We start from the raw sequence: 26,711 nt of genomic DNA, 5'->3' as shown, positions 1-26,711 counted from the left end.
CCCCCCTCCCTCTCCTCCCTCTCCTCCCCGCCGCCATGAGGAAGAAGCCGAGGTTCCATTCCTTGAAGAAACTCGTCAGCCATCCTCTCTATATGAATTAGTCCTTGTCTAATGGCCGTACAGAAAATCAGACAGGACTGGTCCCGCTGGACCCTCTACAACCTCTCACGTCTCAATCCTCCGAATCTCGCTACCAAGACCTACTTCCAGCAGAAATGGACGGCCAAATCCGACACGCGCGCCTACCACGGCGAGCAGATCCGTGAGAAGCAGTGGAAGCGCATGTTCCGGCGCAACCTGCCCGCCGTCGTGCCCATGGACCACAAGTATCTGGCTCGATACGATGGCTCTGAGCAGGCCGCTGGCCGGGGCGCCGGAGCCGACGCCATGGAGAAGACCAAGACCCCGCCCATGACTCCGTATATGCAGATGACGTACTACCCAGTGGAAAGGAGGCTGGATACTGCCGTTTTCAGGGCGCTGTTTGCGAGCAGCGTGCGTCAGGCACGGCAATTCGTCGTCCATGGCCTGGTCAAGGTCAATGGGAAGAAGGTGTGCATGTTGAGCCCGCTCCCAACCTTGACCCATGGAGAGCCCAATCCAGACTGACGCTTCCTCAGATGATCTACCCTGGATACATGCTCAACCCCGGCGACATGTTCCAAGTCGTCCCCGAATCCGTCATGATGGCAACCGGTGCCCAGAAAACTCGCTCTTCCGTCGCCCGCCGCATCGCCAAAGAAAAAGGCACCGCCTACGCTGAAAGCCGGAAGGGCCAGGGTCGCAGCAAGACGGCCTCCGTCAAAGTGCCCCTTCTTGCCGATGCTCTCGCAAGCACGCCAGAGGCTCAAACCCCCGTAGCTGAAGAGAAGGAGCCTTCCCCTGAAGAACTGAAGAAACATCTCCAGACACTAATGGACAACGTCGAGGGCGTCCTTGCCGAAGAAGTGAAAGCAAAAGACAAGCAGAAACTCCGAGAATTCAAGCAGACAGTCCGCAAAGCCATTTCCCTCTGGCGCACATCGACTCCCTCGCAGATCTCGACACTCGACTCCCAATTCTCCTTTCTGAAGTCCCACCTCACAAGCAGCAAATCAGCTCAATCCGACTCTGCATCTGGCCCCGAGGTGCGACTAACACGCGAAGAGGAACTTAAGTTATCCAGGGCTTTTGATAGGCTAAAGGAACAAGCCGAATTCGATGCGAATTGGAATAAACGCGATCCTTCGAAGCCATACCTGACGCCCTGGCGGCCGAGGGATTACATGTCTGCCTTCGCATTCATACCACGATATCTGGAGGTCAATCAGAATATATGCGCTGCTGTCTATTTGAGACATCCTGTCGCTAGGCCTGGCTTAGCGGAGGTCCCGACGCCGTTTCCGCTTGAGACAGGGCAGTTGGCGTTCAACTGGTACTTGAGGAGGCGGTAGACCACGTATTTGTATCATAGACATGTAGCATATTTGTGGGTATGTGCAATATCATCGACAATCTCAAGAGCGTTTGGGAAGCTGTCTGGTTGACAACCCTGTTGGCCCCCCTCAATAACACGCTGGATGTGAGTGTCTTGAATTTGCTTTCACAGCAATTCAATTCCACATTTGGCCGATGAACAGATGGACATCTGCCGCTGATAGCAGGTCTACATTGATCTACCGATGCTTCCCAACTGTAACCGAAGAAAATGCAGTACAGTACAGTGCAAGAACTGCAAATATTAGTAGGGGAGTTATAATCCCCTCGCACCCTTTGGTATAGTGCGGCGCCTCTTAAAAGAGAAAAGCAAAAAGCCCTTTGCCAATGATGAATAAGAATCTGAAATCGTACAATGCATGACATGGTAAGCGTGACCGAGAAACCCCCACTGCTCCAAACACCTGGGAACCCGATAGATGGAAAGAAGAAGAAAAACTACAGCGGAAAATACCTGTCATACCGGACGAGATTGGTCGGGCCGCCGACCAACTCCTATATCACGGGACATTGCCTTTTATATAACTTGCGTGTGGCACGATACCGGTCTTGAGCCGGTCGCCTACCAATTATACATATCTCGCCCTCCAAACAACGCCGTGCCATACAGGCTCTGTCCCCAGCCCAATACTTTAATTTTTCGCGTTTCCGAAATTCGTCTCCGTTGTCTCGGCGAATTGATCTGCGTCCCTGGTCTCCCCTCCTGTGCCGGCGTATCGTAGAGTCTCCGCACTCGGACGTGGGCTCACATCAATTACACTGCTCTCGGGTGTCCACCGTGTACTGCCAGATGATGTGGATGGTGTGTATTGTCGGAAGCCGTTGACGACAACATCGGACATGTCTTCGTCCTCTTCGTAGGCTGGAGGCTCGGTTGATGTGTCTGAGCGATAGTCTGGGAGGCTGTTCGTCCGGGAGAGCGGGCGTGAGGGGAGTGAGGGGAGAGAGGAAGATGTGTATGCGGAGGAAACAGGGGAGTAGTTGGGGCTAGGGACGTGTGCGTGGGCATGGCAGTGGCAGGGGATGTGCATATGCATGTGGGCGGTGTTGCATCGAGGATACACGCCTCGACCTTCCTCGGCTTGCACGATGGACCTCACGACGCCGTGGGCCTCGCGGAGTTGCCGGATTTCCTCCTGCATGGCGTCTTCCAGGACGGATTCTTGTTCCTGGATGAGCGCGCGCTTCTCCTCATAGTCGTCGATGCGGTCTTGATCCCGCCAGTTGCGACGCCACCATTTGCGCCATGCGTGTTGACGAGCCGCACGACGGTACGCTCGTTCATTGGCGCGTTCCTCGCGAAGGGCGGCGCGTTCAGTGCGAGTGCGGGGGGAGCTGCAGCGGTGACGGATCACAGCGAAGAGGCACCCACAGCACAGAACACCTGCTATGATCTTGATAGCGAGGAAATACGGAGGCTCGGGTGGGCCATGGTGACGAGGAGGAGGTGGGGGAGGTGGAGGGTGGTGACCAGGTTTATGATGCGGTGGAGGTGGAGGTGGAGGGCCATGGTGGGGTGGGTGAGGTGGTCCATGAGGTGGTGGCGGAGGTACCGATTCAACATTAGCTTCCGGAGCTTGGTTGTGGTTACCAGCGCGCCAGACTCGATCATATGGATCTTGCTCATCGGGACGACCCATTTCATGGCCGTGGTGGTGATGAAGAGGGCGGAAGCGGATGTAGATGATTCTCCAGGCACCGTGTGCTTTGTGGGCGATGGCCTTGATAACGCAAGTGACGCTATCACACTCCTGTAGTTCTTCTTTCAAGCTTTGGGCTTCTTTCTTTAGCTGCGATTTGATATGTTTCCTCTTCTCCTTGATGACCTCGTGCAACTCTTGGACCTCGGCTTGAAGGATCCTGAGTTCACGGATTTCGTCTTCAAGGGAAAGCTGGCCTGGGATATCACTGGACTTGAAGTGGACGTTCTCAGGGGGTGACAAGATCAATCGAAGGTGAGGTGGAGGTTCACGCCAGGTCTCGGCCTGCTCTTTATTACTGGCCGAGCGGTTGGGAGTGGCTTCGAGTCTTAAGAGCTCAGGTGGGGAGAGCTGCTTGAAGGAGACGGTGAAACCGGAAGGCCTATTGAGCACTTTACCATCAATACCTTTGATAGTCACAGTAAGGACTTGTGCGGCATCGTTCGCGTTCTCCTCTGTAGCGGTTTCGTTGCCGTAAAGACACGCCGACTGCCACTCAAGATCCAAGTCGTGCTGGAGGAACCAGGCATTCTCCTGGATGTCGGGTACCCCTCTGAAAGATCCTGAGCCTGAGGCGAGGTCACCGTTCCATTCTTGGGGCAAGTAAATGCCGTTCAAAGTAATGTTAGAAGCTCCGCATGGTTTTTTGGAGGAATGTGTCTTGAAACTCAGTATCTGGGAAGCGGTAAGCTCAATTGTTCAATTGTATTGTTGCCTGAGGAGGGCCCATACAAGAGAGTCGTCATCATGGCCCGTGTCATCTTGGCCAAGACATCCAGCACATGGAACGCTGAATGTAGCTTGAGCATAACTCTCTTGGAGGTCTGCATGTCTTTAGCAGGTGCCTAGAGGAGGCAAAGAGACACGAGTATAAGAGAGAAGGGTCCGTACCTAACTCCAAGATGGGTTGCTTTCCATCAGTTCGGATGAGAGCGTGATCGTGACCCTGGACTGCCGGAAGTGCAGCGCTGAGAGCCGGTAGAGCCCATGCCACGGCTGTCAGTACTTTCTGCTTGAAGGACCGCATGGCTTGAAAGGAACGAAGGAAAGAACAAATGCAAAGAAAGGAACGGCTAGTCAGCACAGCACGCAGCAACTACAAAAGCATAAGGAATCAAGGTGGTCTCAAAGAAAATGGCAGAGGTAAGAACAGCGTGTTCTTAGGGGATCAGGCACCAGCAGAAGGGCGGTGGGAGGCTGTGATGGTTTTACAGGGCGCAGAAGGCGATGGAAACCCCAGCCATCAGCAGCCCGTAACCCCCGAAGGATGGACGCGTGTCGCTGGAGCGCCAGTGTGGCCAGGGTGGCAGAAAGGGTCGTGCGGCGGGGCTGAGCACATCGGGTCACGATTCAGCGCGAAAGCGAGAGCGTGGATAGTGGATGGTAGATGGTAGATGGTAGATGGTAGATGGTAGGAGGGAGTAGTCAGGAGCAATATTTTGCAGAAATGGAAAATAGGGGAGAGAAGAGCTCAAGTCGGTGCTCTATTGTTCTTGACAGAAAGCAGAGTGTGCGAGTTGGGCTTGAATGGAGCAGATTCAACATCGAAGGGACCGCGCGAAGGAGCATTCAAGCCGACGCGTGACTTGAGTATCCCCAGGGCTGTTCCTGTGTGCATCTCGCAGACAAGCTTATCTAATGGGACCTGCAGGTGTGCTTGATGAGCAATGCAGAGGATTGGGGTCCATTTTGGGATGGATTGCGAATGCTGCAGATGAGCTGAAAGTACGACGACGTTTCAGGAAACATCGAAAAATACCGCGAGCATTTCAACGGTCGTTTCATCAATCATTGGGCCAATTAAACTTTCGAATCGCTGCTACTCGATGGCAGTGATTGGTGGTGCAGTGAGGTGACGACGCACGCTCTGAACGTTCACTTGTGGGACCCCTCCACATGTGGCCCAAGCTCTCTCTCGCGACAACAATTCTCGCGTGCCAACCCTCTCTCACCAGATCGATACCTAACCGCCCAGCCACCCCCAGAAAGAAGCTCTCGATCTTCGACCCTTGGTCACCTCGAATTGCGCATAGTCCTGCCAAGTACTATTCTGGGCACTCGTGCTGCGCGACCTGGATTATCACCATGGTGGTAGGTTTCCCCCCCCCCCCCACGCTTGTCGTGATCGACCGTGACCTCGACAGAGCTTCAATCGCTTACATGATTCTCACAGCTGCCCTTGGGCCTCTTGACGGCCGCCCAGGGCCATCCCATGCTAGTCGAACTGAAGAATGGCGAGACACTGAACGGCCACCTCGTGAGCTGCGACACGTGGATGAACCTAACGCTGAAGGAAGTCGTGCAGACCAGTACAGATGGCGACAGGTTCTGGCGGTTACCTGAGATTTACGTGCGAGGAAGCACTGTGAGCCTACTCTATTAAAAAGCTTCCCGTTTGTTCACACCGATAATAACGTCGCATAGATCAAGTTTCTTCGCGTGCCCGATATCATCGTTGATGTGGTCAAGGAGCAGCAGGCCAAAGAACAGGCGACTCGTGCAGCACGCGGCGGCGGAATGCAGTCCCGAGGAGAGTATCGCGGCGATCGTGGAGGCCGGGGCATGCGCGGGCGTGGCAGAGGTCGCGGTCGAGGCGGAGGGGGAACATGAAATACAGGCACAGCTTCCAATCGTCGAAGACATAATATCAAGAGGACTCCCGCTGCTCTCGGTATTCTTACACAAGTGGCTATTCATGGCTCTCATGACCAATTCTAAAGCCCCCATCAGCCTCGCAAATGGGAATATAGAGCACCTACCGGATCCGGGCCATGCCTCGGCTTTTGGCTAGCATGTAACCAGGGCAGCCATCTTGGTGGACCACTGCGCCTCAGAAAACCAGTGCCTATCCAAACTTGTCTTATTGAGGATATCAGAGCGAATGAACATGACTCAGATGCAGCCTCCTCAAGCCCTGGGACCAAAAATTCCCATGATACAACAAATCACAGCAGTGTGCAAGTCGTTCTCAAGCCCTCAAATATGCTGTGTCAGCCGAACAAGCCTTTCCTTTCACGTAGTGCGGGGTATTTGCAACTCGGTACGAACCCCAACACTACTTGACTTCTGGTTTCGGAGTACGACTCTCACCTGCAGCTTTCGCAAGACTTGGCGTGTGCTATCGCTCTGTTTATATGTGTAGGACACTGTTCTGCTTTCGACTAGTACTGCATCAGCCTTTCAGCACATCTGCTCCCACACTCACCCATACAACCATCCAGCATGACGAGCTTCACTATCTCCGACAGCGATCTCCAAGGAGTAAAAGATAAGGTGGTTATTGTCACAGGTCCACTTTCGCCTCACCTCTCCTGAGCCCGGCGCTGATTATGTGAAGGTGCTGCCTCCGGCATTGGCCTTGCCACCGTCAAGCGTCTCTTGAGTATCGGAGCAAGGGTTGTTGCATCCGATGTGAACGAAATGCCAGAGCCAGAGAAGTCTCAAGTGACCTTTAAGAAAGTCGATGTTACATCTTGGAAAGAGCAGCTTGAAATGTTCAAAATGGCTAAGGAGAAGTTCGGTACTATCGACCACGTTTTCGCTAATGCAGGTATGCATTGCTCTCGGTCTTGAGCTCTTCTTGCCTAGCATGGATCACTCGACTTATATTTGGCCAGGAATCTCGCCAACGGTCAACCTCCTCGAGGAGGATGTAGATGAGAATGGCGACCTCCTACCGCCGAAGTTGAACACAATCAACGTCAACCTTCTTGGTTGCATGTACACGACCAAACTAGGGATCTACTATATCAAGCAAAACCTAGAAGGAGGTTCTATTGTGATGACAGGCTCGGGATCAAGTAGGGCTGGCGAACATGTTCCCCTCCCTTACAGCATCACCCTCTAACTACGAAATACTAGGCTTCAGGCGGTTCTCTCCTACAGATTACAGTGAGTATCAATCCGTGACCGGAAGCATGCCCAGCTGACTCGTTTGTAGCCACGTCAAAACACGCTGTTCTAGGTATGGGGTTCATTAGCTGCAGTGACATTCCCGGGCAAACTAATCTGAAAAGGCATGCTCCGAGCACTCTATGGGAACCTCTACCCTAAAATCCCTATTCGCATAAATTCTATTGCACCTAGCTGGACAGACACGGCCATCGTTCCACGGAACGTCATCCCTGTTATTGGAGAAGATGGGATCCAATCGGCTGATGTGGTGGCTCGGTCTGTTATCGTTCTCATGGCGGACCAAGACAGGCACGGCGAAATGATCTACTCTGATCGCGGAAAATTCTGGGACATTGAAAACGGTGAGGTGGGGTTGAATAGGTACGCAAGTAAAATGCTGGGCCAGGAGGGTGTGGGACCGGAGGAGGAGGTTTCAAGGCGACTGAAGAAGATGACGGAAAATATGGCGGGGGCAGCGGCTGCTACTGCAAAGAGTTAGGGGAAGGCTTCTCTGCGTCACATATCAGATAGCGAATCTTCAGTGCAAATAGAAAATAATTTATGGCAACAAGCGAGGTTCCAGTCGATATGCAAAACTCAATGTGCGAATGCCCCTCCATAAGAATTGCGGACACATTAGTGAAATGGTGTGATTGGCTAGCCCAGCGCGTGGAGCTAGCAATCGCGGTCTCGCGTCATCACCTGCACCACTTTGGTTCTTCACCAGGACATCATGGGCTGACATGGCCACCATCAAGCCCATCGAGGGCCGCTCTGTAAGCACACCATGTAGGTATGCTCGGCATGAATATTGACTCGGTTTGAAGGTCCATCAGATCCAGTCTGGCCAAGTGATTGTAGACATCTGCTCCGTTGCTAAAGAGCTTGTGGAAAACAGCATCGACGCTGGAGCGACTTCAATTGGTACGGCCTGAAGAATTGTTTGCAGCGATGGTGTCGTGTCTGACAGCTCCTGTGCAGAGGTTCGCTTCAAAAACCATGGCTTGGACGCTGTTGAAGTCCAGGACAATGGGGCGGGGATTGCGCCAGAAGACTTCGAGACAATAGGTACACCACCACACCTCGTCCACCCCACACAACATGTCTTGCTGATTACTTCAGCTTTGAAGCACCACACGTCTAAACTATCCACCTACGATGACCTTTCCGCCCTTCGCACCTTCGGCTTCCGTGGCGAGGCCCTTTCCTCCCTCTGCGCCCTCTCTAAATTCCACGTCATCACGGCCCGCGCCAGTGATGGGCCGAAAGGTACACGGCTCGATTTCGACATGTCGGGAAAGCTCAAAGGAACTTCGGTCATTGCTGCGAAACAAGGCACAACCGTAGTGGTGGAGAGCCTGTTCTACAATCTGCCGGTGAGACGCAAGGAGCTCGAGAAGACAATCAAGAGGGAGTATAACAAGGTACTGGCATTACTGAATGCGTATGCATGTATTAGCGCAGGCGTTAGGTTCTCAGTGAGTAATCAGATGCCGAAAGGGTTTGTAGCTTAAGATCCCGCACTTGGATGAGACGCAACTGAACGGTGTGCAGGAAGAAAAGTATCGCCTTCTCAACCAACTCAAATCCCAACACCAAAGAGAACATCGCCAATGTCTACGGCACCAAGACACTACTTGCGCTAATCCCCCTCGACCTAAAGTTCGAAATGGACCCGTCAAACAGACCTAGACCCACGCAGAGCGCCAGGAATTGGAGCACCAGAGAGGACCCAGGGTCCCGAGAAGTCAGCATTGTCGGCCACATTTCCCGCCCGGTTGTCGGTGAAGGCCGGCAGACTCCAGACCGCCAGATGTTCTTCGTCAATTCCCGCCCCTGTGCACTCCCGCAGGTAGCCAAAGCTTTCAACGAAGTTTACAAATCCTATAACATCACCCAGTCGCCATTCATATTCGCTGATATCAAGCTTGACACAAATGCTTACGATGTCAATGTGTCTCCAGATAAGAGGACTATATTATTACATGATCAAACGACACTGCTAGAAAATTTGAAGGAAGCGCTTGCTGAGCTCTTTGGGAGCCATGACCAGAGCGTTCCTCAAGCTCAGCTTATGCCTCAAAAGGTCCTAGGCTTTAAGCCCTCGCCTATGCAAAGAGGTGGCACAGACTCTACAGTACGAAATTCTCCTGTGCCAGCCAACGTTCCCCAAAAGCCTCGACCGGCGCCGGAAGCTGAGGCGCTTACCTTGTCTTCAGCTTCTGAAGAGATCCCTCCTCAACGAGGTTTCATCAAAGCCAGCCTAATCGAAAGATCTACAGGCAGAGGTACAGAGGAGAGGGCTTTACGCCCTCATGCGAGACAGCAAAGAAAGCCGATATCTCCAGACCCTCCTTGTATATCAGGTCCATCATCACAGGACTTGGAGCCTCTGGTAGAGGAACCTGCACCGGATCCAATTGAGTTTGAACTGACACCTATCATACCCAGTGCCCATGTAGAGCTTCCAAGAGCAGTCCAAGATTTCAACGCTCGGATAGCGTCCCAACATGCAAAGCATATGGCACGAGACCGATCGCCAAGAGTTTCAGGTGCTGATGACAGTGATGAGGGTGAACAAGAAGAGAATGTTCCTGCCGTAAAACAAACGCCACGAAAACGATTGCCGCAAAGTAACATCCAAAACGCATTCGATAGGATGCGTCCAATGCGAACACCGGCTCAACAAGCTACTATCACCATTGGTGATACTACAACAGTGTCGACCATTGGAAGCCAATCTAGGGCATCGAGACGGTCTAGGATCCACATTCCCAAGTTCTCGTTGAGCGGGACTCCTTTGAGTCAGGCGCCAAAAAAGCCATTGTTTATGAGAAACCAAGGTGGCCTCTCGGTCTCGGGTACCCAAATAGAACAGAGCGACGACGAGGATGAAGACGAAGACTTTCAAGAGGCTGCGGGTGAGGATAGTAGTATGCCTGACGCACCTGTTCCTAACAATCCCTCACTGGAGAAGAAGAAGCACCATTCGACCAACATGGTAGTTCATGAACCTAACTCAGACTCCTTATTCGTTGAATCAAGTGACCAGCCCATACCCCCTCCTCCACCACTCGCTGAAGGCCTACAGGAAGAAGATGAGGCGCAGCCTGAGCCTGGTGGTGAAGATGACCGTTCTGACAACGAGTACATTAACGAAGCTGAAAAGAAAGCAAGAGAAGAAGCGAAAATCATGAAGATGATTGCTGAAGCTGAAGAATCTGCTGCGCGTCCAACGGAACACAATCTCAAACGTGCAACAAAACTTTTCCAAGGTCCAAGGAAGCAATACATGACGACTGGATTTGTCAGGTTTGTAGAGAGTTCTGCCAACGATATCACTCGCCAAGCTCTGAATCTGTCTGCTCTCATTGGAGGAGAGCGGGCTGAGCCAATAACTGATGTCCCATCAAGCACACAACTCAGCACATCAAACCCCGAGGAGCAACTCTCTCTCACAGTCACAAAGTCTGACTTCCACTCTATGCGCATCATCGGCCAGTTCAATCTAGGTTTCATCCTCGCCGTCCGTCCCGCAGCACCCACATCCCCTAGTCCAGATCTCTTTATCATTGACCAACACGCTTCCGACGAGAAATACAATTTCGAAAGATTCGCATCAGCTACGGTCTTGGTCTCTCAGCGTCTCGTACATCCGCACCCGCTGCAACTAACAGCCATTGAAGAGGAGATTATCCTCTCTAACGAAGAGGTTTTGACCGCCAATGGATTCACAGTATCAGTCGACAACACCGGCTCAACACCGCTCGGTGGCCAGCGCGCAAAGCTACTGACCCTCCCCATGTCCAAAGAAGTAACCTTCACACCGGCAGACCTCGAAGAACTCCTAGCTCTTCTCGCAGAGAACCCGCCTTCCGCCAATATCTCTGAACAATACATCCCTCGTCCGAGTAAAGTGCGCAAATTACTTGCGAGTAGGGCATGTAGAAGCAGTGTTATGGTTGGCAAGACCATGACGAAATCGCAGATGGAACGTGTGGTTAGGCATATGGGGGACATGGACAAACCGTGGAGTTGTCCACATGGACGGCCTACCATGAGACATCTTTTGGGACTGGAGAAGTGGGTGAGTTGGACTGAGGGAGGAGGAGTGGTGGGATTGGATGAGGTGGAAGAGAGAGTGGATTGGAGCGCGTATGTAAGGAGGCGGGCTGGTGGTGGGGAAGTGGGAGTTTAGGAGCAAAGGGATAAGGGCTAATGGGCCGGGGGAACTTCAAGTGGTGAGTTCATCCGAGGTAAAGTAATTTTTTTTTTTTCATTTGTGTGAAAAAAACGTCGGTCGCAGAATATCAACCTAGGAGTATAATATCCAGATGTTGGTAAATATATCATTGTTAGCATCTTTGCTTACGCTTTCCTACGTCCGGGATACAAAGGAGAGCAGTGCACCAAAGTTTCAAGAGAAAAAGGTATCTATATTACGTACCATCTCAAGCCTAGGTTCTGCATACCAAAAAAAGGTCTAACTCCAAAGATGCACCATCATCCCTCCGTACTCATCCTGTCCTCCACATCACAGGTCATAACCCAGTCCAGAAGCCACCCCCCAAGGACTCCATATACTCCAGCTACAGCACTCCTTTACCTTGCAGCACATATTCATTCGCCGCAGCCATGACAATGCCCAAACCAACCCATCTTAGATCTTGTACACAATCCCACCAGAATACATAATCTTATTCCTCTCACTCAACGTCTCCAGCGCGCTTTCCGCCTCCTGCGTTTCAAACGCGTGTCTGCCAGCTCCGCTTCCGACCCTCGCATTCACTGCCGCAACAAGAGGCTCCACATCGGCGGCATCGTTTGCAAACAACGGGCCGTCAATAAGTTGACCGAGTGCAGTCTGGAAGACTTGGAGACGGGCCGGTGTGATGCCAGATTGCGATTGTGATTGAGACTCAAGTTGCGTAGCTGGTAGTTGTGAGGCCGGTAGGGAGGAGGCAGCGGAGACTTGGGACGAAGATTGGTTTTGCGTTGGCCCGCGCGTTGAGGATTTAGTTGTGCGTTGAGTACGCGGTGTTAGTCTGTACAGATCATCGTTGTCGTCTTCATCATTGTCGTCGTCATTATTAGCAGGTGTTGACCCGCTTTTTCCTCCAGAGCGCTGGCTCCGAGTACTCGGCCCACCACTACGGTGTGGAGGCGTAGTCTGGCGAGCTTCATCGCCATCCTCATCATCAGGTCCAGAGCTATCGTCATCTGTGGACATGGCATCGGGATCGCGGGCTATTCTCCTCCGCTTATGGCGCTCTGCCTCGACGACCTCTTTGAAGAGTGCAAAACGAAGGATTTGCTCGGCGACGTCTGCGTCTTTTTGCTCCACGCGCTTAGACAGACGGGCTTTAGCGTGCGCGGTCGAGAGACGGATTAGCGTTTCTAGCGTACGTGCGGTAATAGGCGAGGTACGACGGGTACCGGAGTCGAGCTCATCGTTGCGAAGAGCGGAGTATGCGGCTACAATGTGGTCCGCTGCCCCCTTCGTAAGAATAGGTTTCTCACGCTTGGCGTACTGAATGAATTTCTTGATAAAGGGAATGCTGAGGACTTCTGTTCGGCGCGAGGAGCCACGACCCACCGTAACTGTTACGCCTGAGTGCAACATAGGATTGAATTTCTCGTAGACTTCGGTGGGACGGTTGCTCTCCGTGTCGATGTCAAGGCCGACTCCGAGAAGCTGCGCGCCTTCTTCACGGACGGGAGCACCTTCCTCAGTGCCGGGTTGACGGTAACGATGCATGCGGAGGACGTGTTCTGAGATCTGGCGGTCCCGGGCATCTTCAATGTCATCTGTTACAACAAAGAGCAAATCGAAACGGGAGAGTAGCGAATCTGGAAGCGCGATGTTGCGATGGGGGTCTTTGTGGATGTCATACTGCCCAAAGATGGGATTGGCTGCCGCAACGACACTGCAGCGAGCGTTGAGCGAAGTGTGGATTCCTGCTTTGGCGATCGTAACGGTTTGCTGCTCCATGACTTCGTGAATAGCTACGCGATCGACATCGGACATTTTGTCGAATTCATCGATACAGACCACGCCGCGGTCAGCGAGGACCATGGCACCTGCTTCCAGACGTCGCTCGCCCGTCTCTTTGTCCTGTGTGACGGCTGCAGTGAGACCGACGCCTGAGGAGCCACGACCAGTCGTAGCAATTGCAAGAGGAGCCGTGTTGAGGACGAAGCGGAGCAGCTGGGATTTCGCAGTGGAGGGGTCACCGACCATGAGTATGTTGATGTCTCCTCTCAGGTGGGTACCATTATCCAGGTTCTTCTCCTGACCACCCAGGAGCATGAGCAGGATAGCCTTCTTGATGTAATCGTGGCCGTAGATGGATGGGGCAAGCGACTGTGACAGGAGCTCAAAGACCCGCTTGTTCTTCGCAATCTTATTGATGTTCCGGATATCGGTGTCGGTGATTGGCGCCTGAGCAATACCGCCACCCGCCTTCGAAGAGAGCAGAATGACATTGTTTGCGAGGAGCAATGTGCGGAAGGTTGAACTGCCAGAAGAAGCATTGCGGTTACCGAGCGAGCGGTAGATGCCCACGAGCTGGATTCTATCGCCCGGCTTGACACGGTCGACGAGATCGTCATCCAAGATCACATCGACGGAACGTGGAAGCTGGCCTGCAGGGGCGCGCTCGGGCATTTCTTGGATGGAAACGACTTGGTGGTCCCTATAGATGCAGTAGCCGTATTCCGTGGTCAACTACAGTCTGGTCAGTATCTCAAATTCCTCGTGTCGTCCAATAGCGCATACTGGGTTCCCATCATCATCCTCAGTCGGATACACGCTCGTGCTGGCCGCACCCATGGTCATGGTCTGATCCCTATACTCCCTAGAGTGAAACTTCTGTTTATTCTCGCTATAGTGAACACTCTTGACAACCTTCGGCCGCACAAGAGACGTCTTAGTCACAATTCCTTCCAGCGACACCATACGGTTTAGCTGGTTCGAGCTCAGCGTGCGCGGATTGCATGCGAATTCGCCAAAGCTGCCGATATAGGCGCAGTAGTATACGACATCCTCCGAGGTCTCGCTTTTAGGTCGATCCGGCAGGGTTTTGACCACGGCCTTGAGGGCACTATCGAAGGCTTTTACGAAGTCGAAGGGCTCGTTGAGCAGTCCATCGGCCAATTCGCGATTGTGCGACCTGATCTCGTCCAAGCTGACCTGCATAATCTCAGCATCTGCACATTACGTCCGCGAGATAAAACATACTGTGAGCCTTCTTAACCCTCGATTCAGCATCACCAGGATGTCTGGACGATAGCTGGCGAAGTCAGTATAGGCAGCGATCAGGGGCACGTGCAATTGACGCTGTACCTTCGCGCAGAAACATCCTCTTTGCCATGGTTAGCAACTGCAACTGCAACAAAATATTGCACAACATACGTGGATCTAGAAATTCCTCCGCGAGCCTAATGCGCCTGCGAGTATCCTCGTCTCTAATCACCTCCGTCATGCTTCAGGATTTCGGGGTGTTACGAAACAGGTTTTTGCGTCTTCACGGTCCTCTGGTCCTCAAGGAAGCAGGAAATCTGCTTAGAAAAGACGTGGGTATCAAAGAAGTGAAGTGTCGTTGCGATGTTGGGATCCTTCTCTTCCAGTGGGGTGAATCGGGGGTTGGCGCTGGAAAGCGCGTAAAGTGGTTTCGCGTTCGTGCCCCCTTCAGGTCTTGGCGCGTGTTAGCGCGACACCACTGCCCACTTATCTGCCCCTTCTGGGACTAGCAGTTTCCAAAGCAAACTTCACTCATCCTCTTACTTTCACTCCTCAGCATCCTTCCAACGTCTGCCAGGTTCCACAGAGGTGAGTCCCCAAGCTTGCATGTCTGACAGTTGAATGACGTCGTCCTGCGGTTTACATAAGTGTCCATCTGCACTGGTGCTCGACAGTCTTTGACTCTGGACTTCTCTCACGCGCATCATTCCCAGGCATTAGCGCATCTGGCTCCCAAGGCCCCATCGATGTTCCTCAGCCAAATATCTCCTTTCCCAGTACTACAGATCTTCGCTGTTTCAAAACTTCCCCCTTTACGTCCGTGCTTTGGTCGATGATACCACCACTCTACCTGCCGTAGTTCCTAATGACTGTATCCATGTGAAGATGTCCGGCCGTGCGGCTGCTCAACAACAGACCGAAGAGTTTATGCAAACCAAATTTTTGTAATTTATCGTACCAGTGAAGCGGTAAAGTCCAGCCTTGATATTCCCTATCGAGAACACTACCGAGTTAAATAAGTTTTTAACATGGCACATAATCTCATAACTTCGTTACATATCCTGGATATTCTCTTTCAAGTTCAAACGCCCCGAATTCCACCCTTACGAACCACCAAAGGATCCTTTGTTCTATCCATCCCGTCCCAATTCGCATCTAATAAAGCTAGACAACAACCGGCCATCCAGAGGAAAAATCTAGATAGTTGAAACCGAAGAAGAATTGATCGGCGTTGTAGCCAACCGAGGGTTTAACTGTGACGCTGGATCAGCCAAAGTCCCCGAATATAAATCTAGAGATGGTCCGGAACTGAACTCACCATAATGGTAGTAAATAACTGGACTTTTCATATCTGGGTCGTACATTACCCCCTGTCCGCCAGGCGCATATACATCGTCGTGACTCCCTAGCACGAGCGTTCCACCACTTTGAGTCAAGCAATCCTTACCTGACTGGTCCACGAATGGTCCCGTGATGCTATCCGATCGGCAAACGATAACCCGATATTCATCTCCTGGCTTCGCAAGATTTGGCGGTGTATTGCAGCATGCACCGGCCGAGTAGAACACGTAGTAGTAATTCTGCCACTTGAACTGATAAGACCCCTCGGCTACAGCAGCGTTAATAGTCGAATTACTAACAATATTCTTCGGCGTGATGCCAGAGAATTTTATTGGCGAGTCATTCAGAGTCGTTTGGAATATATCGTTCCAATAGGATCCAAAGGTGAGATAAATTGGGGAGTTATCGGACTCTTTGAACAGATTTGGGTCGATGAGGTTGTACTCTGCGCTCTTCGGCAGACCAAGGCTGCCGTGGTCCGTCCAGGACCCAGGATCAAGGGTCGTCGAGGTCGCAACTCCAATATCTGAGGTTTGAATCCCCATTTTGCTAACCGCGTAGTAGGCGTAGAAAGTCTCGTCGACTTTAAACACATCGGGAGCCTATCGAATGTCAGGGGCGTTTTGCACGTCAGGTGATCGGACAAGGTAAGCTAAACATAGCAATAGTGAAGACAAGCAGGAAGAAAACCGTTCGTACCCAAATGTCCTGGCCATCAACAACATAGATTGAAGTGCCATGCTCCAGCAGTGCGCCTTTGTACGTCCACGGACCGGTCATGCTGGGCGCAGTTGCAATGGCAATGTTGCCACTTGTAGAAAAACGGTAGTATGTCCCATCTTTCTGAATCACACTTGGATCATGTATCCAAGTACAATTTCCAGAACAAGGCTCAGGATTAGGGAATGCTCGTTTCTGGATGGGTGAGGCAGTGACAGCTACTAGGCAGCAAAGACCCGAAAGCAATGTGAAAAGCTGCATTTTAATTTCGGAGATGCGACAGTAGTTCAATGGGAAGAGCTCCAAGCAATGCAAATGGCGAGCAGACGCAAAGAGAAATCTGCTCCTTTATACATGGGCTGACTTGAGCCTGTCAGTGTCACATCTTTGAATCGGCATGTGCCGAGTCCTTGATAGTGGTAGTCAACCTCCTTCAACGGCCACTAGATTCAAAAGATGTATCATACACAGCCCTATGCCCGGTCATTCTCCGGAATTGCCTTACCGGACTACCACCCATAAACGCCCTGTATTCCCCTCTTGGCGATCACTGGAAGCCAAGTGCCAACAGCTCGAAGCCGCCGCCTAGGCAACAAATGGGATAGGTCAACATGCACCCTACGAGGGGTTATCAACTCTAAATTGTTATTCGACTTGACCACTCGCCCGTGAGAGTTGTCATCTGAGTCAAAACGCGGTGTCAGGGGTCACTCTCTGGGTTGGCTTAACCGTATTTTGGCCGCCACGTGCGTGAGATTCGTTGGCATGTATAAGAAAAAAAAATTAGCGATAGAGGGGAGAGTGCGTAGTCGGAGAAACCTCTCCGACGACAGCGCTTGAACGGTCATCATGAGCCTAACGACTAATTGTCGTGAACGCCTTGTTTGTACACTTGAAACTAAGGAATAAAGTGTGGTGGAGACACTTAGAACGAGCAAGTGCTGATTTGTGTTCCTATCTGGAACGTGGTCAGACATCCTGGCTCGAATCGGAGCAATCCAGATGGGCGGTGCAACGTGGTGAAGAACACAGCCTCATCCCTGCATTCTTTGACTAACAGCACCGCCGCTAATGGCAGCGTATGTGTTTCACCCTTGAACGCCTAATCATAGCAGGTCAAGACTCTCTGTCAAAATTTATCGTTTCCAAGGTTGTTCTTCTGCTGCCATACCATTACTAGAGTGATCCGAGAGAGCGGGTTGCGAAAACAGGCCACTTTAATAATGCAGACGAATTGTACCCAGAAATGAAATTCTTTGTTTGTCTTTTTATTTGCTTTCGTGAGAGGGAAAGTGTTGTGCAGAAACTGCGGTGAATAAATATGTCCCGGACATGATGCTTCCACCAGACTCAGCGAACAACTAGCTCGGAGCCTGATATCCATCCACGTCAGTACTGTTACTCAACTTTTCGAACCTCTTCAAATTATCCGAATACCTCTCCAGCTTCTGATTGATCATCTTGAAAGCGTCCGTACCCACACAACACCTCAAAGGCGGGTCTTTCATGACTGCCAGGTCATAGAACGCGTTAGCGGCCTTCGCTGGATCACCGGCCTGAGTACCATGGCGTTTTCCCATTGCTTCTCTAGCATTCATGTGGTCGTATGCGGGATTTTTATTCTCGCCAAAGTCCATGCTGCGGCCCGCCCAATCTGTTCGGAAGCCGCCCGGCTCAATGAGAGTGAATTTAATTCCCCATTCAGGCTTAACTTCTTTCGAAACTGCTTCCGTGAAACCCTCTACAGCCCACTTAGATGCACAGTAGATCGAGAAGTTTGGAACACCTATCATTGAGTTAACCTTGGCAAGGAATATTGTCAAGTAGACGCTAATATATTGCTTACCAACTTGGCCGCCAACAGACGTAACCTGCTGGATGATTCCTCCTGTCTTTAATTCCCGCATGATTTCCATTGCCTTCCGCGTCACGTTTATAAGGCCAAACAGGTTAACTTCCAACTGCGTCCGGATTTGTTTGTCGGACAACGATTCAAACTCTCCGGCCAACCCATACCCTGCGTTGTTGACGACGACATCAACTCGTTTGAATTTCTTGATTGCAGCATCAAAGGCTTCATCAATGGAGGATTCGCTCGTTACGTCCAGGTCGACGAGGAGGCTGTTGGACGTAGTAGCGCCTTCGAACGACAACTTCGAACTGTTCCGCGCTGTTGCGACTACGTAATCGCCATTCCGAAGAACGACTTTTACTAGCTCCGACCCAAATCCTGTAGAAGTACCTGTAATGAGGAAAACACGTGGAGCCATTGCATAAAATGAATGCTTCGATGGATAGAGCAGGAACCAAACTTAGAAAAAGCAGATCGTAACGAGGGATCTTTATGTCTACAGACCGTCACAGATCTAGCGCACGTCTTTCACTAGCATGGTCCTGTTAAGTGGAAGTCCACCCGGCTTAAGTCCGACAACGTCGATGAGGCATGTAATTACGACAAACCCCGCTATGCCTGAGGCGGGTCTCGGGAGCTTTCCAAGAGCCCCAATTATCATCGTCTTTCCTAATCAATTTCAGACTCAGGACTCACAGACGAATGGATGATCTTCTGGAATTTTCGAGGACACATTTCCATTGCCGAATAGGGTCACACGAAGGGCAAAAGCGCACTGAAACTATTTGAAAGCACCCTTCGGCTTGTTGAGTCGCTGGATGATGTTGGAGTAGTGTGAAGAACGAAGACCGACGATTGTGTGGAACACGAGATTATTGCCTCCGGAAGTGGCTGTTGGGTGTCGTCACGTGCCTCATTAGGTCTGTCGACCACAACACTTAATATCTTCACCCGCCCTTTTCTGTTCTTTGGGAGTCCATTCCCAGTATATGTAGACTATTTTGCATGGAAGTGGTTATCCCATGTGTTACGGAGCTATCCGCCAAGCTGTCTTCTTGCCTCACCATCAATTACAACACCCAATTCGCACCGATCATGCGTGAAAGAGCCGGCTAGCTAATTAGATCCGAGAATGTTCGGGTTTCTTCGCTAGTCCAGATCTGTCCAGAACTTGCATACAGTTCAGAGTAGAAGTCGACTTTCGCACCCTGAGAACCCGTTCTCTTAGCGGCACTGTGTTGTACTAGAATTTATGTTCCCTCGACAATAAAACGAAAGCTGCTCGAATCAGCCTTAACTCAAGGGTTTCAGTGGATCAAAGTCCACAACATGCTCTTCACTGAAATCGGGTTAGCGGCTTGGCGTGCGTCACGGCAAGCCGTCGGTCCTCAAGTCTCTATCACGCAACCTAACCTCGCCAAGTGACACGAAGTGAATTCAGGTTTCCTAGGGACCCGTTCTTCTACAAAAGAAGGGGCGTTGCCTAGGAGCCTCTATTTTTTACCCTCTCCACTAGAAGTCCCCCAGCCATCCCCGTTGAGCTCTGACCCGTCCGAAATGTCTGAAGCGCCTCATGATAGTGCGGGGGAACACCGTGGCTTAAAACAGAAGATTGAGCATCCGTTCCCGAATCTCCGTGAGAAGCTAAAGCAGACCCGCCTATACGATGCTAAGATCAAGGCAACACATCTGAAGCACAAGATGGGAAAGTTTGCCAATCTGCTCAATACGAATCACCGTCACGACGAGGAGCATGAGCAGAAGACGGATGAGAAACGAAGTAGAGTCTGTGAGGGCCACCGTTTCAACTCTTTTGCTCCCGAACGAGACGGCAATTTAATCAAGTGGTACGTTGATGGGAGGGACTACTTTTGGGTAAGAGCCAGTCGATCACATGCTCTTGAGTAATCTAATCGGGGCGCAGGCTGTGTCGGAGGCTTTGGAGAAGGCGAAAGAAACGATATACATTGAGGATTGGTGGCTCTCTCCGGAACTTGTAAGTCTGGTTCCATGCATGAAAAACTGGTAACTGATCAGCTAGTTCCTGCGTCGACCTCCTTACTACAATCAAGAATGGCGTCTCGATCAAATTCTCAAGCGGCGAGCAGAGGCTGGAGTTAAGATTTATATCATCGTGTATAAGGAGGTAAGATCCAATGCTATCCTAGCTTCTCCTCCGAGTTGATAAACCTAGGTGTCAGCAGCGCTCACCTGCAACAGCCAACATACTAAGAAAGTCATGATGAATCTCATTCCCGAAGGCAAACCAGGCTACGGCAATATCAAACTCATGAGACACCCAGACCACAACGTACTTGAGAATGCTTCGGATATGACGTTCTACTGGGTAAGTATCTCGACATTTGGTGTTTCACATCGCAGAAGCTAACTTCCCTCCCGGCACATCATGAAAAGTTCATTGTCATTGATTATGAGCTTGCCTTTATTGGTGGCCTAGATCTTTGCTATGGCCGCTGGGATGAGAAACAACATCCTTTAGCCGATGTCCATCCTTCAGGTGTTCAAAACGAGATTTTCCCCGGTCAGGACTTCAACAACAACCGTATCATGGACTTCCAAAAGGTCGAGGACTGGAAATCAAATCAATTGAGCAAAGCTGAATATGGAAGGATGCCATGGCATGACGTCGCCATGGGCGTGATCGGTCCTTGCGTTTGCGACATCGCAGAACACTTCGTTTTGAGGTGGAACTTCTGCAAGCGCGACAAATACAAGCGAGATGACCGGTATGATTGGCTCACGTTAGAAGGCCGAGAAGGCAACGATGAAGACCTGGTTGGTGTCCAGAGGCCGAAATTTCCTGTTGGTGACTACACCCATCACCCACTTAGCCCGCTGAGTACGAAGAACCTTGATAATCGCGGAACAGTTCACGCGCAGATCGTTCGGAGCACCGCAGATTGGAGTAGTGGGATTCTTCCAGCTGAACACAGCATTCAAACTGCTTATTGCGACTTGATCCGGGAAGCCCAGCACTACGTTTACATCGAGAACCAGTTCTTCATCACCGCAACAGGCGACAATCAGAGTCCGGTACACAATCAGATCGGGCGCGCTATTGTCGATGCAGTGGTCCGGGCTAGCCAAGAGGGTAGGAAATTCAAGGTCATCATTATCATTCCTGCAATTCCCGGTTTCGCCGGTGATCTCAGAGAGGACGCGGCAACAGGGACTAGGGCTATCATGGACTACCAGTACAAGAGCATCTGCCGTGGAAAACATAGTATCTTTGGTCGCGTTGAGGCCCAAGGAGTCGATCCGAAAGAGCATATTTTCTTGTTCAATCTCCGCTCGTACGATCGATTGAATGTTACTTCGAAACTGAAGGCTCAAGAAGAAAAATCAGGCATGAAATACTCGGACCTTCAACGGGTGGAGGCCGACGAGATTGAAGCCCCAGCGGAAGGTGGACAAGAAGCCAAGGAGAAGGCTGCGGATATGAGGCGACGATTTGAATCCTACCGTGGAGATGTGGGAATGGGTGATCAGGGAGGCATCATTGACGCAGATTCCATTGCAGATGATGCCATGCTAACTGAGAAGAAGCCAAGCAAAGAAGAATGGGAGGGGGATCCGGAGGATGAAAAGGAAAATTTCTTCCAAGAGGAGCTGTATGTGCACGCAAAGGTATGTATCATTGACGATAGGTATGTCATTTGCGGCAGCTCCAACATCAATGATCGATCGCAACTTGGTTTCCACGACTCCGAACTTTCCATCGTCATGTACGATACCGACAAGGTTGAAATCGAAATGGACGGTGCTCCATTCAAAGCAGGGCGCCACGCTCATACTCTCCGGAGCATACTCTGGCGAGAGCACCTCGGTCTCATCCCACCGCAAACCCTGGACGCCACTGAGGACCCGAATGCGCAGCCGCCGGGCAATACCCCGAACGACAATCTCGAAGGGCCCGAGTTTGACTTCGTCAAGGACCCGCTTTCGGATAAATTATGGAATGAGTGGTATGAGCGCGCATCTACCAATACTTCAGTCTTCAGAGACCTCTTCCATGCGGACCCGGACGATGAGATATTGACATTCGAGGACTACGATGACTTCACACCAAATCCAAAAAATGATAAGGAACACAAGCAGGGGCACTTGTATGATAAGAGTAGGCCGGTTGCGGAGATCCGGAAAGAGTTGGATAGGATTAAAGGGCATTTAGTGTGGATGCCGTTGAAGTTCTTGGAGAAAGCGGAGATGGCGGAGAAGGGGCTGCAGGTCAATCAGTATACCGAGAGCATCTATACTTGAAGCGGTTCTTTGAGGTAATAATGGAAATGATATGTCAGTGCTTGGGTACTGTGCATGAAAAGCATTACTACAATTAGGAGGTCTAGTCTGGAAGTTTGGGCGGGCTTTTGAATCACGTTAGTACCTCCCAACTCTGCTTGCATATTTTCAGAGACAAGGTTTGGTTTTCATTTCCTGGATTTACATTTTTGACCAGTGTTCCTTTCTTACCTGTGGAGTCTTAGTAATAATGTATTGCCAACGTCTTGTTAGCATAAGGACAGATTTAATATGCTTGTAGGTGAGTACATACGCAGTGCTCCGTTCGAGAAGACATGTTAAATCATTCCAACAATCGTTTCAATGTATCCTACTCTCGTTCGTTGCACTCTCACCACCCTCTACCGGTTCTATCATTTCGGCTATGTGAATAAACCTTCAGAGGCAAAACACGCAATCTTAGCATCCACATGTTGTCCTAACATTGTTTAGGACAGAAACCAGTCACCTTAAAAAGATCCCGCATTCTATTAATTGATCGAACAGATTAGACTAACTTTATTATTAATCCGCTACATGTAATGGTATTGTACAACACTTCTAGACAGCACACTTTATGACTCATCCTCAACTGCCCCTAAACACATTAACTAGCTAGGGACTCCTTCATAATCCCACCCACCCACATTCCTCCTTCTCCTCCCCCTCTTATCCTCTCTCCGATTGGCCGCACATTTCACAAAAAATGTCAAGGCCGCCAACACGAAAATAATGACCGCCGCCACCGTAGGCACAACGACAACTCTCGCATTGTTAGTGTCGTTAGGGGGTAAGTATGGACACGTGCCGTTGGTACCAATAACCCAGCAGTTTGGTACATCTAGCGCATTGAGGTTGACAAAGATCGGGTCGGAAAGGGGGTGGCTGGGGGAAGAGGAGGACTGGATGACGGACAAAAGATGTGCGTTTTCGAGGGGGGTGTGTGGGACGGAGAAGATGGTGTTGCGGGGGCAGGCTGTGTCGCCGGAGAAATAGTTCACAGAGTCTGCGGATATCGTCCAATTATAAGGCGTATCGGGGTGTTGACATGCGACGCGGTTTCGGGAGTTGCAGTTTACTGACCGCCAGCGTCCTGGGTATGGAGGTGTGGCGTATATAGCGGCGCAGCGGGTTCGAGCTGAGGAGTCGTCACTGGTGTTGTTGATGGGTTCACCAGGATTCCAGGACCATAGGGTGCTATGTGTGAAGGCGAGGTAGGGTTGGAAATCGAAATCAGCGGTTACGTTGGAGAGACTGCTGTTTAACATGGGAGATAGACCACAAGAAGTGAGGTTCGTGATTGCGGGGATGGGGAGTGTGTCATTTGGATTCAGTCCGAGGTCTAGATCGGGGGAAGTCGCAATTGCCCAGGAGGAATTTGTAGACGTCGTAATCGTGAGGTCTATGGGTGCAAATAGACACCCAGATTCGATTCCCCCGTCCGAGGTGATCGAGGCGTTATGCAAAGAGCGGGTCGTCCCTGGGGCAAAGATAGTGTTGGCATCTGCCGAGAAATTGTAGTTGGCCATTTGAGGATCCACGGAGCCAAAGCTGGCAACTAGCCTATAGAACTTTTTAAACACCATGTACGCCTCATTCGGCCATCCATTTTGTGTGACTAGGAAGCCCTCGGAATTCTCTGAGGTTTGGTAGTAGCCTCTTGCAGGAAGAGTGTCTGACTGGACGTCAAGCCAAGTTTCATTTAGATTATTGCGATCTTCCTGCAACTGCTGTGGTGTATATAATTGAGATGACAGATTACTGTTTATGATGATACTCAGCAGGTGCTGAGGCCCTGGGAGTTGCTCAGTGGTAAGCTGCTGCGCAGGCGAATATGGTGATGCGTACGGAGAGGCAGCATGGATATTGAGGAATAAGTACGTAGTCACGGCATCAGTCGTAGTTCCTGAAGCATCTAGATAGTCTTGAAATACGCCGGTGAGGTATCCTAGTGTCATGATTGACGTGCAATTGTAATCACCAAGCTGCAACAGAGGGACACTTCCATCAGTGGGGAACTTGACAGGGATCTTGGACGACACCGCACTTATGGACGAAGCCAAAGCTGTCACAGTTTCAGCAGCGGTCAAACTGGCTGCAGGAAGTATGTTGCCTGATGAAAGTGGAGGCGATCCTGATACCGATTCGGAGGTTGATGCATCTTGGCGTGGCCAAATTGGTATGGCATTCTCCTTTGGCAGATAAGTCGGAAGAGCGGCTTCCCATGAGAAGCGGATGTCCCGGATGTCGCGGGCATTGCGCGTCGGTGGGGAGATACTTCTCTGCGCGGTCGAGAAGACGGTATTGATAGCCGTGATACCTGCCGATTCTGCTTCTAGTCCTGAAGGGGGTATCTGAACTGGGCACAGACTCCATTCGGAACGGCCTGTATCCCAGTATACATCGACCAAAAATCTCCGAAATCCAACAGAAAATAAATTAGAGAAACATTTCTTAAATGCTTTGCTTTCATACTGGTTTTTGGAGAAGCAGGCAGCTCTTAGTGATACAGCTGGGGCGGTTACGAAATTGATCGGTATCCGCAAGGCTACATCCCTCTGAGCCTATTAACGTATTAGGAAACTGCTATACAGGAGTGCATTAGAGGCATGGCAGGATATCGTCATGTGATATCGGTGACATACTCTGAAAGCAAATTCCCAACGTTGTACGAGCTTTGCGCCTGTGTCTGGGTCGTACAGTGACGACATGTGAGAAACTAATAAGACTGTAGCCGGACAAAGATATGTCAAAAATAGTAAGCCCGAAGGTATGTGCAAGGAATTAGATGATTAGGGCAGGCATCGGTGATTGTGTTTGAAGGTCCATCCTTCCCAGGCTCGAGTGATGATGAGGCTGCTCGGATGTCGTTTGATCGACGATGCAATCCGGGCAAACTACTCCACGTGATGAGGCTAGTCGGCAAATTTGAGTAGCGCACCGGGTAATACTGGAAAGGCCAATCAGCACTTTCTGCATGCTCCTGGAATAAAGTCTGTCAAGAGGGTGGGCTAAGCACCCTATTCGTAGTCGCAGATGAAGTGGCTTGCAGGGTATCCCTATTAGCGTGGTCGAAAGAGGTTGCTTTAAAGCGGCCAGGAAAGCACTCCTATCAATTGAATGGGAACCGGGATTCTGCCCGGTCCCTTCGCGCGCTCCACTTCTTAAGACAGCAATTAAGCTCAGGATCGGGACACCGCCCCTCTGTTTCCGTCCCCGGCGGCACGTCTCTTGCTAACCTTAGCGAGAATCTCCCGATGTTGTCTTCACGACTCACGGAAAGGATCAATGAAAGACCCCAGCCAAGTGGGAACATAGCCGTGGGAACCTCCGACCCAAGACAAAGGCCTCAACGGCCGCCCGCGCCCTGATCTCCTGGTAAAATAGCACCAAAGGCTCGAACCGCGCTGCCAATTGCAATACGGTTTTCCGAGTCCGGGTTCTTGCTCGCACAGGCTTCACTTCATCCCGTCGCTCCGTCAACCTCTCGCTTCGCCATCGCTTGCCATGTGTGAAGCCTTTGCGCTGGATATGGGGAAGGGGACGTGCTCATGTTTTTACCCCTCAGAGTTACCCAGGCGTCACGCCGTTCTTTCCACGTATACGAAGGGCATGTCCTTGAACTTGCAATCCTCCATGCAGCAGCAAATTGCATGGCCGGCCTCGCCAATTGTCAGCTGAGTTGTGTCTTTTCTGGCTGGCTGGGAGTCTTCCCATGTCGTCCCAGAACCTGCCTTTGCAGCAAGCATGTGGCAATTCCAATGCTTCGACGACGTTTGACGCCGTCTTCTTGGAAAGCGAGCCCGAGATGCATGCTCAGGCCTGGACCACAGTAGTACCCTTTAGTCATCGCAAGGAAGCCGGTATCGTGAAATCTACCGTTATGGGTAGCTACGTTGTCGGACCCGGCGGACTGTTTACGTGTTGCTCGCATGTATAAGCGGCTGCACACCTTGTTTCTGCACCGGCGAACCGTTCTCCGTCGGCTTCACATGTATGTAGCAGGTCGTCGCTGGTGATATACGGCGACAGCAGTTGAGAAGTCGGGGCAGGTGCCGCAGCCAGAAACAACCGGCGAAGTCAATTGTTGGAGGCGACTGGGTATCCCAGAACCAAAATTCGCCTGATGCCTCACAACGTGACCTTGAAGTGGAAAGTGTTAGTGACAAGAGTCGTTTCACCATCC

The 26,711-nt window shown here is 51.1% G+C and overlaps 11 protein-coding genes across 11 annotated transcripts; 5 read left to right on the top strand and 6 right to left on the bottom strand.

Moving 5' to 3' along the window:
* On the top strand, positions 1-1,537 carry BDR25DRAFT_70531 (alpha-L RNA-binding motif-containing protein). Its single transcript, XM_033698940.1, has 3 exons — positions 1-74; positions 124-552; positions 621-1,537. Exons 1-3 carry the CDS (start codon positions 36-38, stop codon positions 1,431-1,433), a joined length of 1,281 nt encoding a protein of 426 aa, XP_033544141.1. The 5' UTR covers positions 1-35; the 3' UTR covers positions 1,434-1,537.
* Positions 1,538-1,655: 118 nt separating this feature from the next.
* BDR25DRAFT_358846 (uncharacterized protein) lies at positions 1,656-2,082 on the bottom strand (the record flags this gene model as incomplete). The annotated part of the gene is made up of 4 exons (XM_033696002.1): positions 1,656-1,711; positions 1,750-1,880; positions 1,945-1,971; positions 2,021-2,082. The coding sequence occupies 4 exons, from the start codon at positions 2,080-2,082 to the stop codon at positions 1,656-1,658; spliced, it is 276 nt and encodes a 91-aa protein (XP_033544140.1).
* On the bottom strand, positions 2,023-4,508 carry BDR25DRAFT_70507 (uncharacterized protein). The gene is made up of 3 exons (XM_033698939.1): positions 4,068-4,508; positions 3,909-4,000; positions 2,023-3,851 (listed from the first exon to the last, which is right to left on the bottom strand). Exons 1-3 carry the CDS (start codon positions 4,201-4,203, stop codon positions 2,109-2,111), a joined length of 1,971 nt encoding a protein of 656 aa, XP_033544139.1. The 5' UTR covers positions 4,204-4,508; the 3' UTR covers positions 2,023-2,108.
* Positions 4,509-5,261: 753 nt separating this feature from the next.
* Positions 5,262-5,786, top strand: BDR25DRAFT_327534 (Sm-like ribonucleoprotein; the record flags this gene model as incomplete). The annotated part of the gene is made up of 3 exons (XM_033692340.1): positions 5,262-5,267; positions 5,350-5,541; positions 5,601-5,786. The coding sequence occupies 3 exons, from the start codon at positions 5,262-5,264 to the stop codon at positions 5,784-5,786; spliced, it is 384 nt and encodes a 127-aa protein (XP_033544138.1).
* Positions 5,787-5,922: 136 nt separating this feature from the next.
* On the top strand, positions 5,923-7,569 carry BDR25DRAFT_376261 (NAD(P)-binding protein; the record flags this gene model as incomplete). Its single annotated transcript, XM_033697435.1, has 6 exons — positions 5,923-6,465; positions 6,514-6,726; positions 6,794-6,976; positions 7,038-7,067; positions 7,117-7,140; positions 7,193-7,569. The coding sequence occupies exons 1-6, from the start codon at positions 6,399-6,401 to the stop codon at positions 7,567-7,569; spliced, it is 894 nt and encodes a 297-aa protein (XP_033544137.1). The 5' UTR covers positions 5,923-6,398.
* Positions 7,570-7,813: 244 nt separating this feature from the next.
* Positions 7,814-11,369, top strand: BDR25DRAFT_345046 (DNA mismatch repair protein MutL; the record flags this gene model as incomplete). Its single annotated transcript, XM_033694006.1, has 5 exons — positions 7,814-7,846; positions 7,898-7,994; positions 8,052-8,138; positions 8,193-8,571; positions 8,625-11,369. The coding sequence occupies 5 exons, from the start codon at positions 7,814-7,816 to the stop codon at positions 11,266-11,268; spliced, it is 3,240 nt and encodes a 1,079-aa protein (XP_033544136.1). The 3' UTR covers positions 11,269-11,369.
* Positions 11,370-11,525: 156 nt separating this feature from the next.
* BDR25DRAFT_336070 (MCM-domain-containing protein) lies at positions 11,526-14,683 on the bottom strand. The gene is made up of 5 exons (XM_033693068.1): positions 14,485-14,683; positions 14,416-14,434; positions 14,311-14,362; positions 13,849-14,262; positions 11,526-13,797 (listed from the first exon to the last, which is right to left on the bottom strand). The coding sequence occupies exons 1-5, from the start codon at positions 14,552-14,554 to the stop codon at positions 11,731-11,733; spliced, it is 2,622 nt and encodes an 873-aa protein (XP_033544135.1). The 5' UTR covers positions 14,555-14,683; the 3' UTR covers positions 11,526-11,730.
* Positions 14,684-15,477: 794 nt separating this feature from the next.
* Positions 15,478-17,071, bottom strand: BDR25DRAFT_376250 (endo-1,5-alpha-L-arabinosidase; the record flags this gene model as incomplete). The annotated part of the gene is made up of 3 exons (XM_033697434.1): positions 16,354-17,071; positions 15,632-16,256; positions 15,478-15,566 (listed from the first exon to the last, which is right to left on the bottom strand). The coding sequence occupies exons 1-3, from the start codon at positions 16,633-16,635 to the stop codon at positions 15,478-15,480; spliced, it is 996 nt and encodes a 331-aa protein (XP_033544134.1). The 5' UTR covers positions 16,636-17,071.
* Positions 17,072-17,735: 664 nt separating this feature from the next.
* Positions 17,736-18,679, bottom strand: BDR25DRAFT_345044 (NAD(P)-binding protein; the record flags this gene model as incomplete). The annotated part of the gene is made up of 2 exons (XM_033694005.1): positions 18,221-18,679; positions 17,736-18,160 (listed from the first exon to the last, which is right to left on the bottom strand). The coding sequence occupies exons 1-2, from the start codon at positions 18,642-18,644 to the stop codon at positions 17,736-17,738; spliced, it is 849 nt and encodes a 282-aa protein (XP_033544133.1). The 5' UTR covers positions 18,645-18,679.
* Positions 18,680-19,641: 962 nt separating this feature from the next.
* BDR25DRAFT_267408 (phospholipase D/nuclease) lies at positions 19,642-22,770 on the top strand. The gene is made up of 5 exons (XM_033687043.1): positions 19,642-20,101; positions 20,151-20,222; positions 20,268-20,372; positions 20,421-20,573; positions 20,627-22,770. The coding sequence occupies exons 1-5, from the start codon at positions 19,784-19,786 to the stop codon at positions 22,505-22,507; spliced, it is 2,529 nt and encodes an 842-aa protein (XP_033544132.1). The 5' UTR covers positions 19,642-19,783; the 3' UTR covers positions 22,508-22,770.
* A 322-nt stretch (positions 22,771-23,092) lies between these two features.
* Positions 23,093-25,236, bottom strand: BDR25DRAFT_345042 (uncharacterized protein; the record flags this gene model as incomplete). Its single annotated transcript, XM_033694004.1, has 2 exons — positions 23,093-25,089; positions 25,171-25,236. 2 exons carry the CDS (start codon positions 25,234-25,236, stop codon positions 23,137-23,139), a joined length of 2,019 nt encoding a protein of 672 aa, XP_033544131.1. The 3' UTR covers positions 23,093-23,136.
* Between the last annotated feature and the right edge of the window lie 1,475 nt (positions 25,237-26,711).

Source organism: Lindgomyces ingoldianus (genome assembly GCF_010093535.1).
Source record: "Lindgomyces ingoldianus strain ATCC 200398 unplaced genomic scaffold BDR25scaffold_30, whole genome shotgun sequence".
In the NCBI taxonomy this organism is placed as follows: domain Eukaryota; kingdom Fungi; phylum Ascomycota; class Dothideomycetes; order Pleosporales; family Lindgomycetaceae; genus Lindgomyces; species Lindgomyces ingoldianus.
This window is presented reverse-complemented; position numbering and strand designations above follow the sequence as displayed.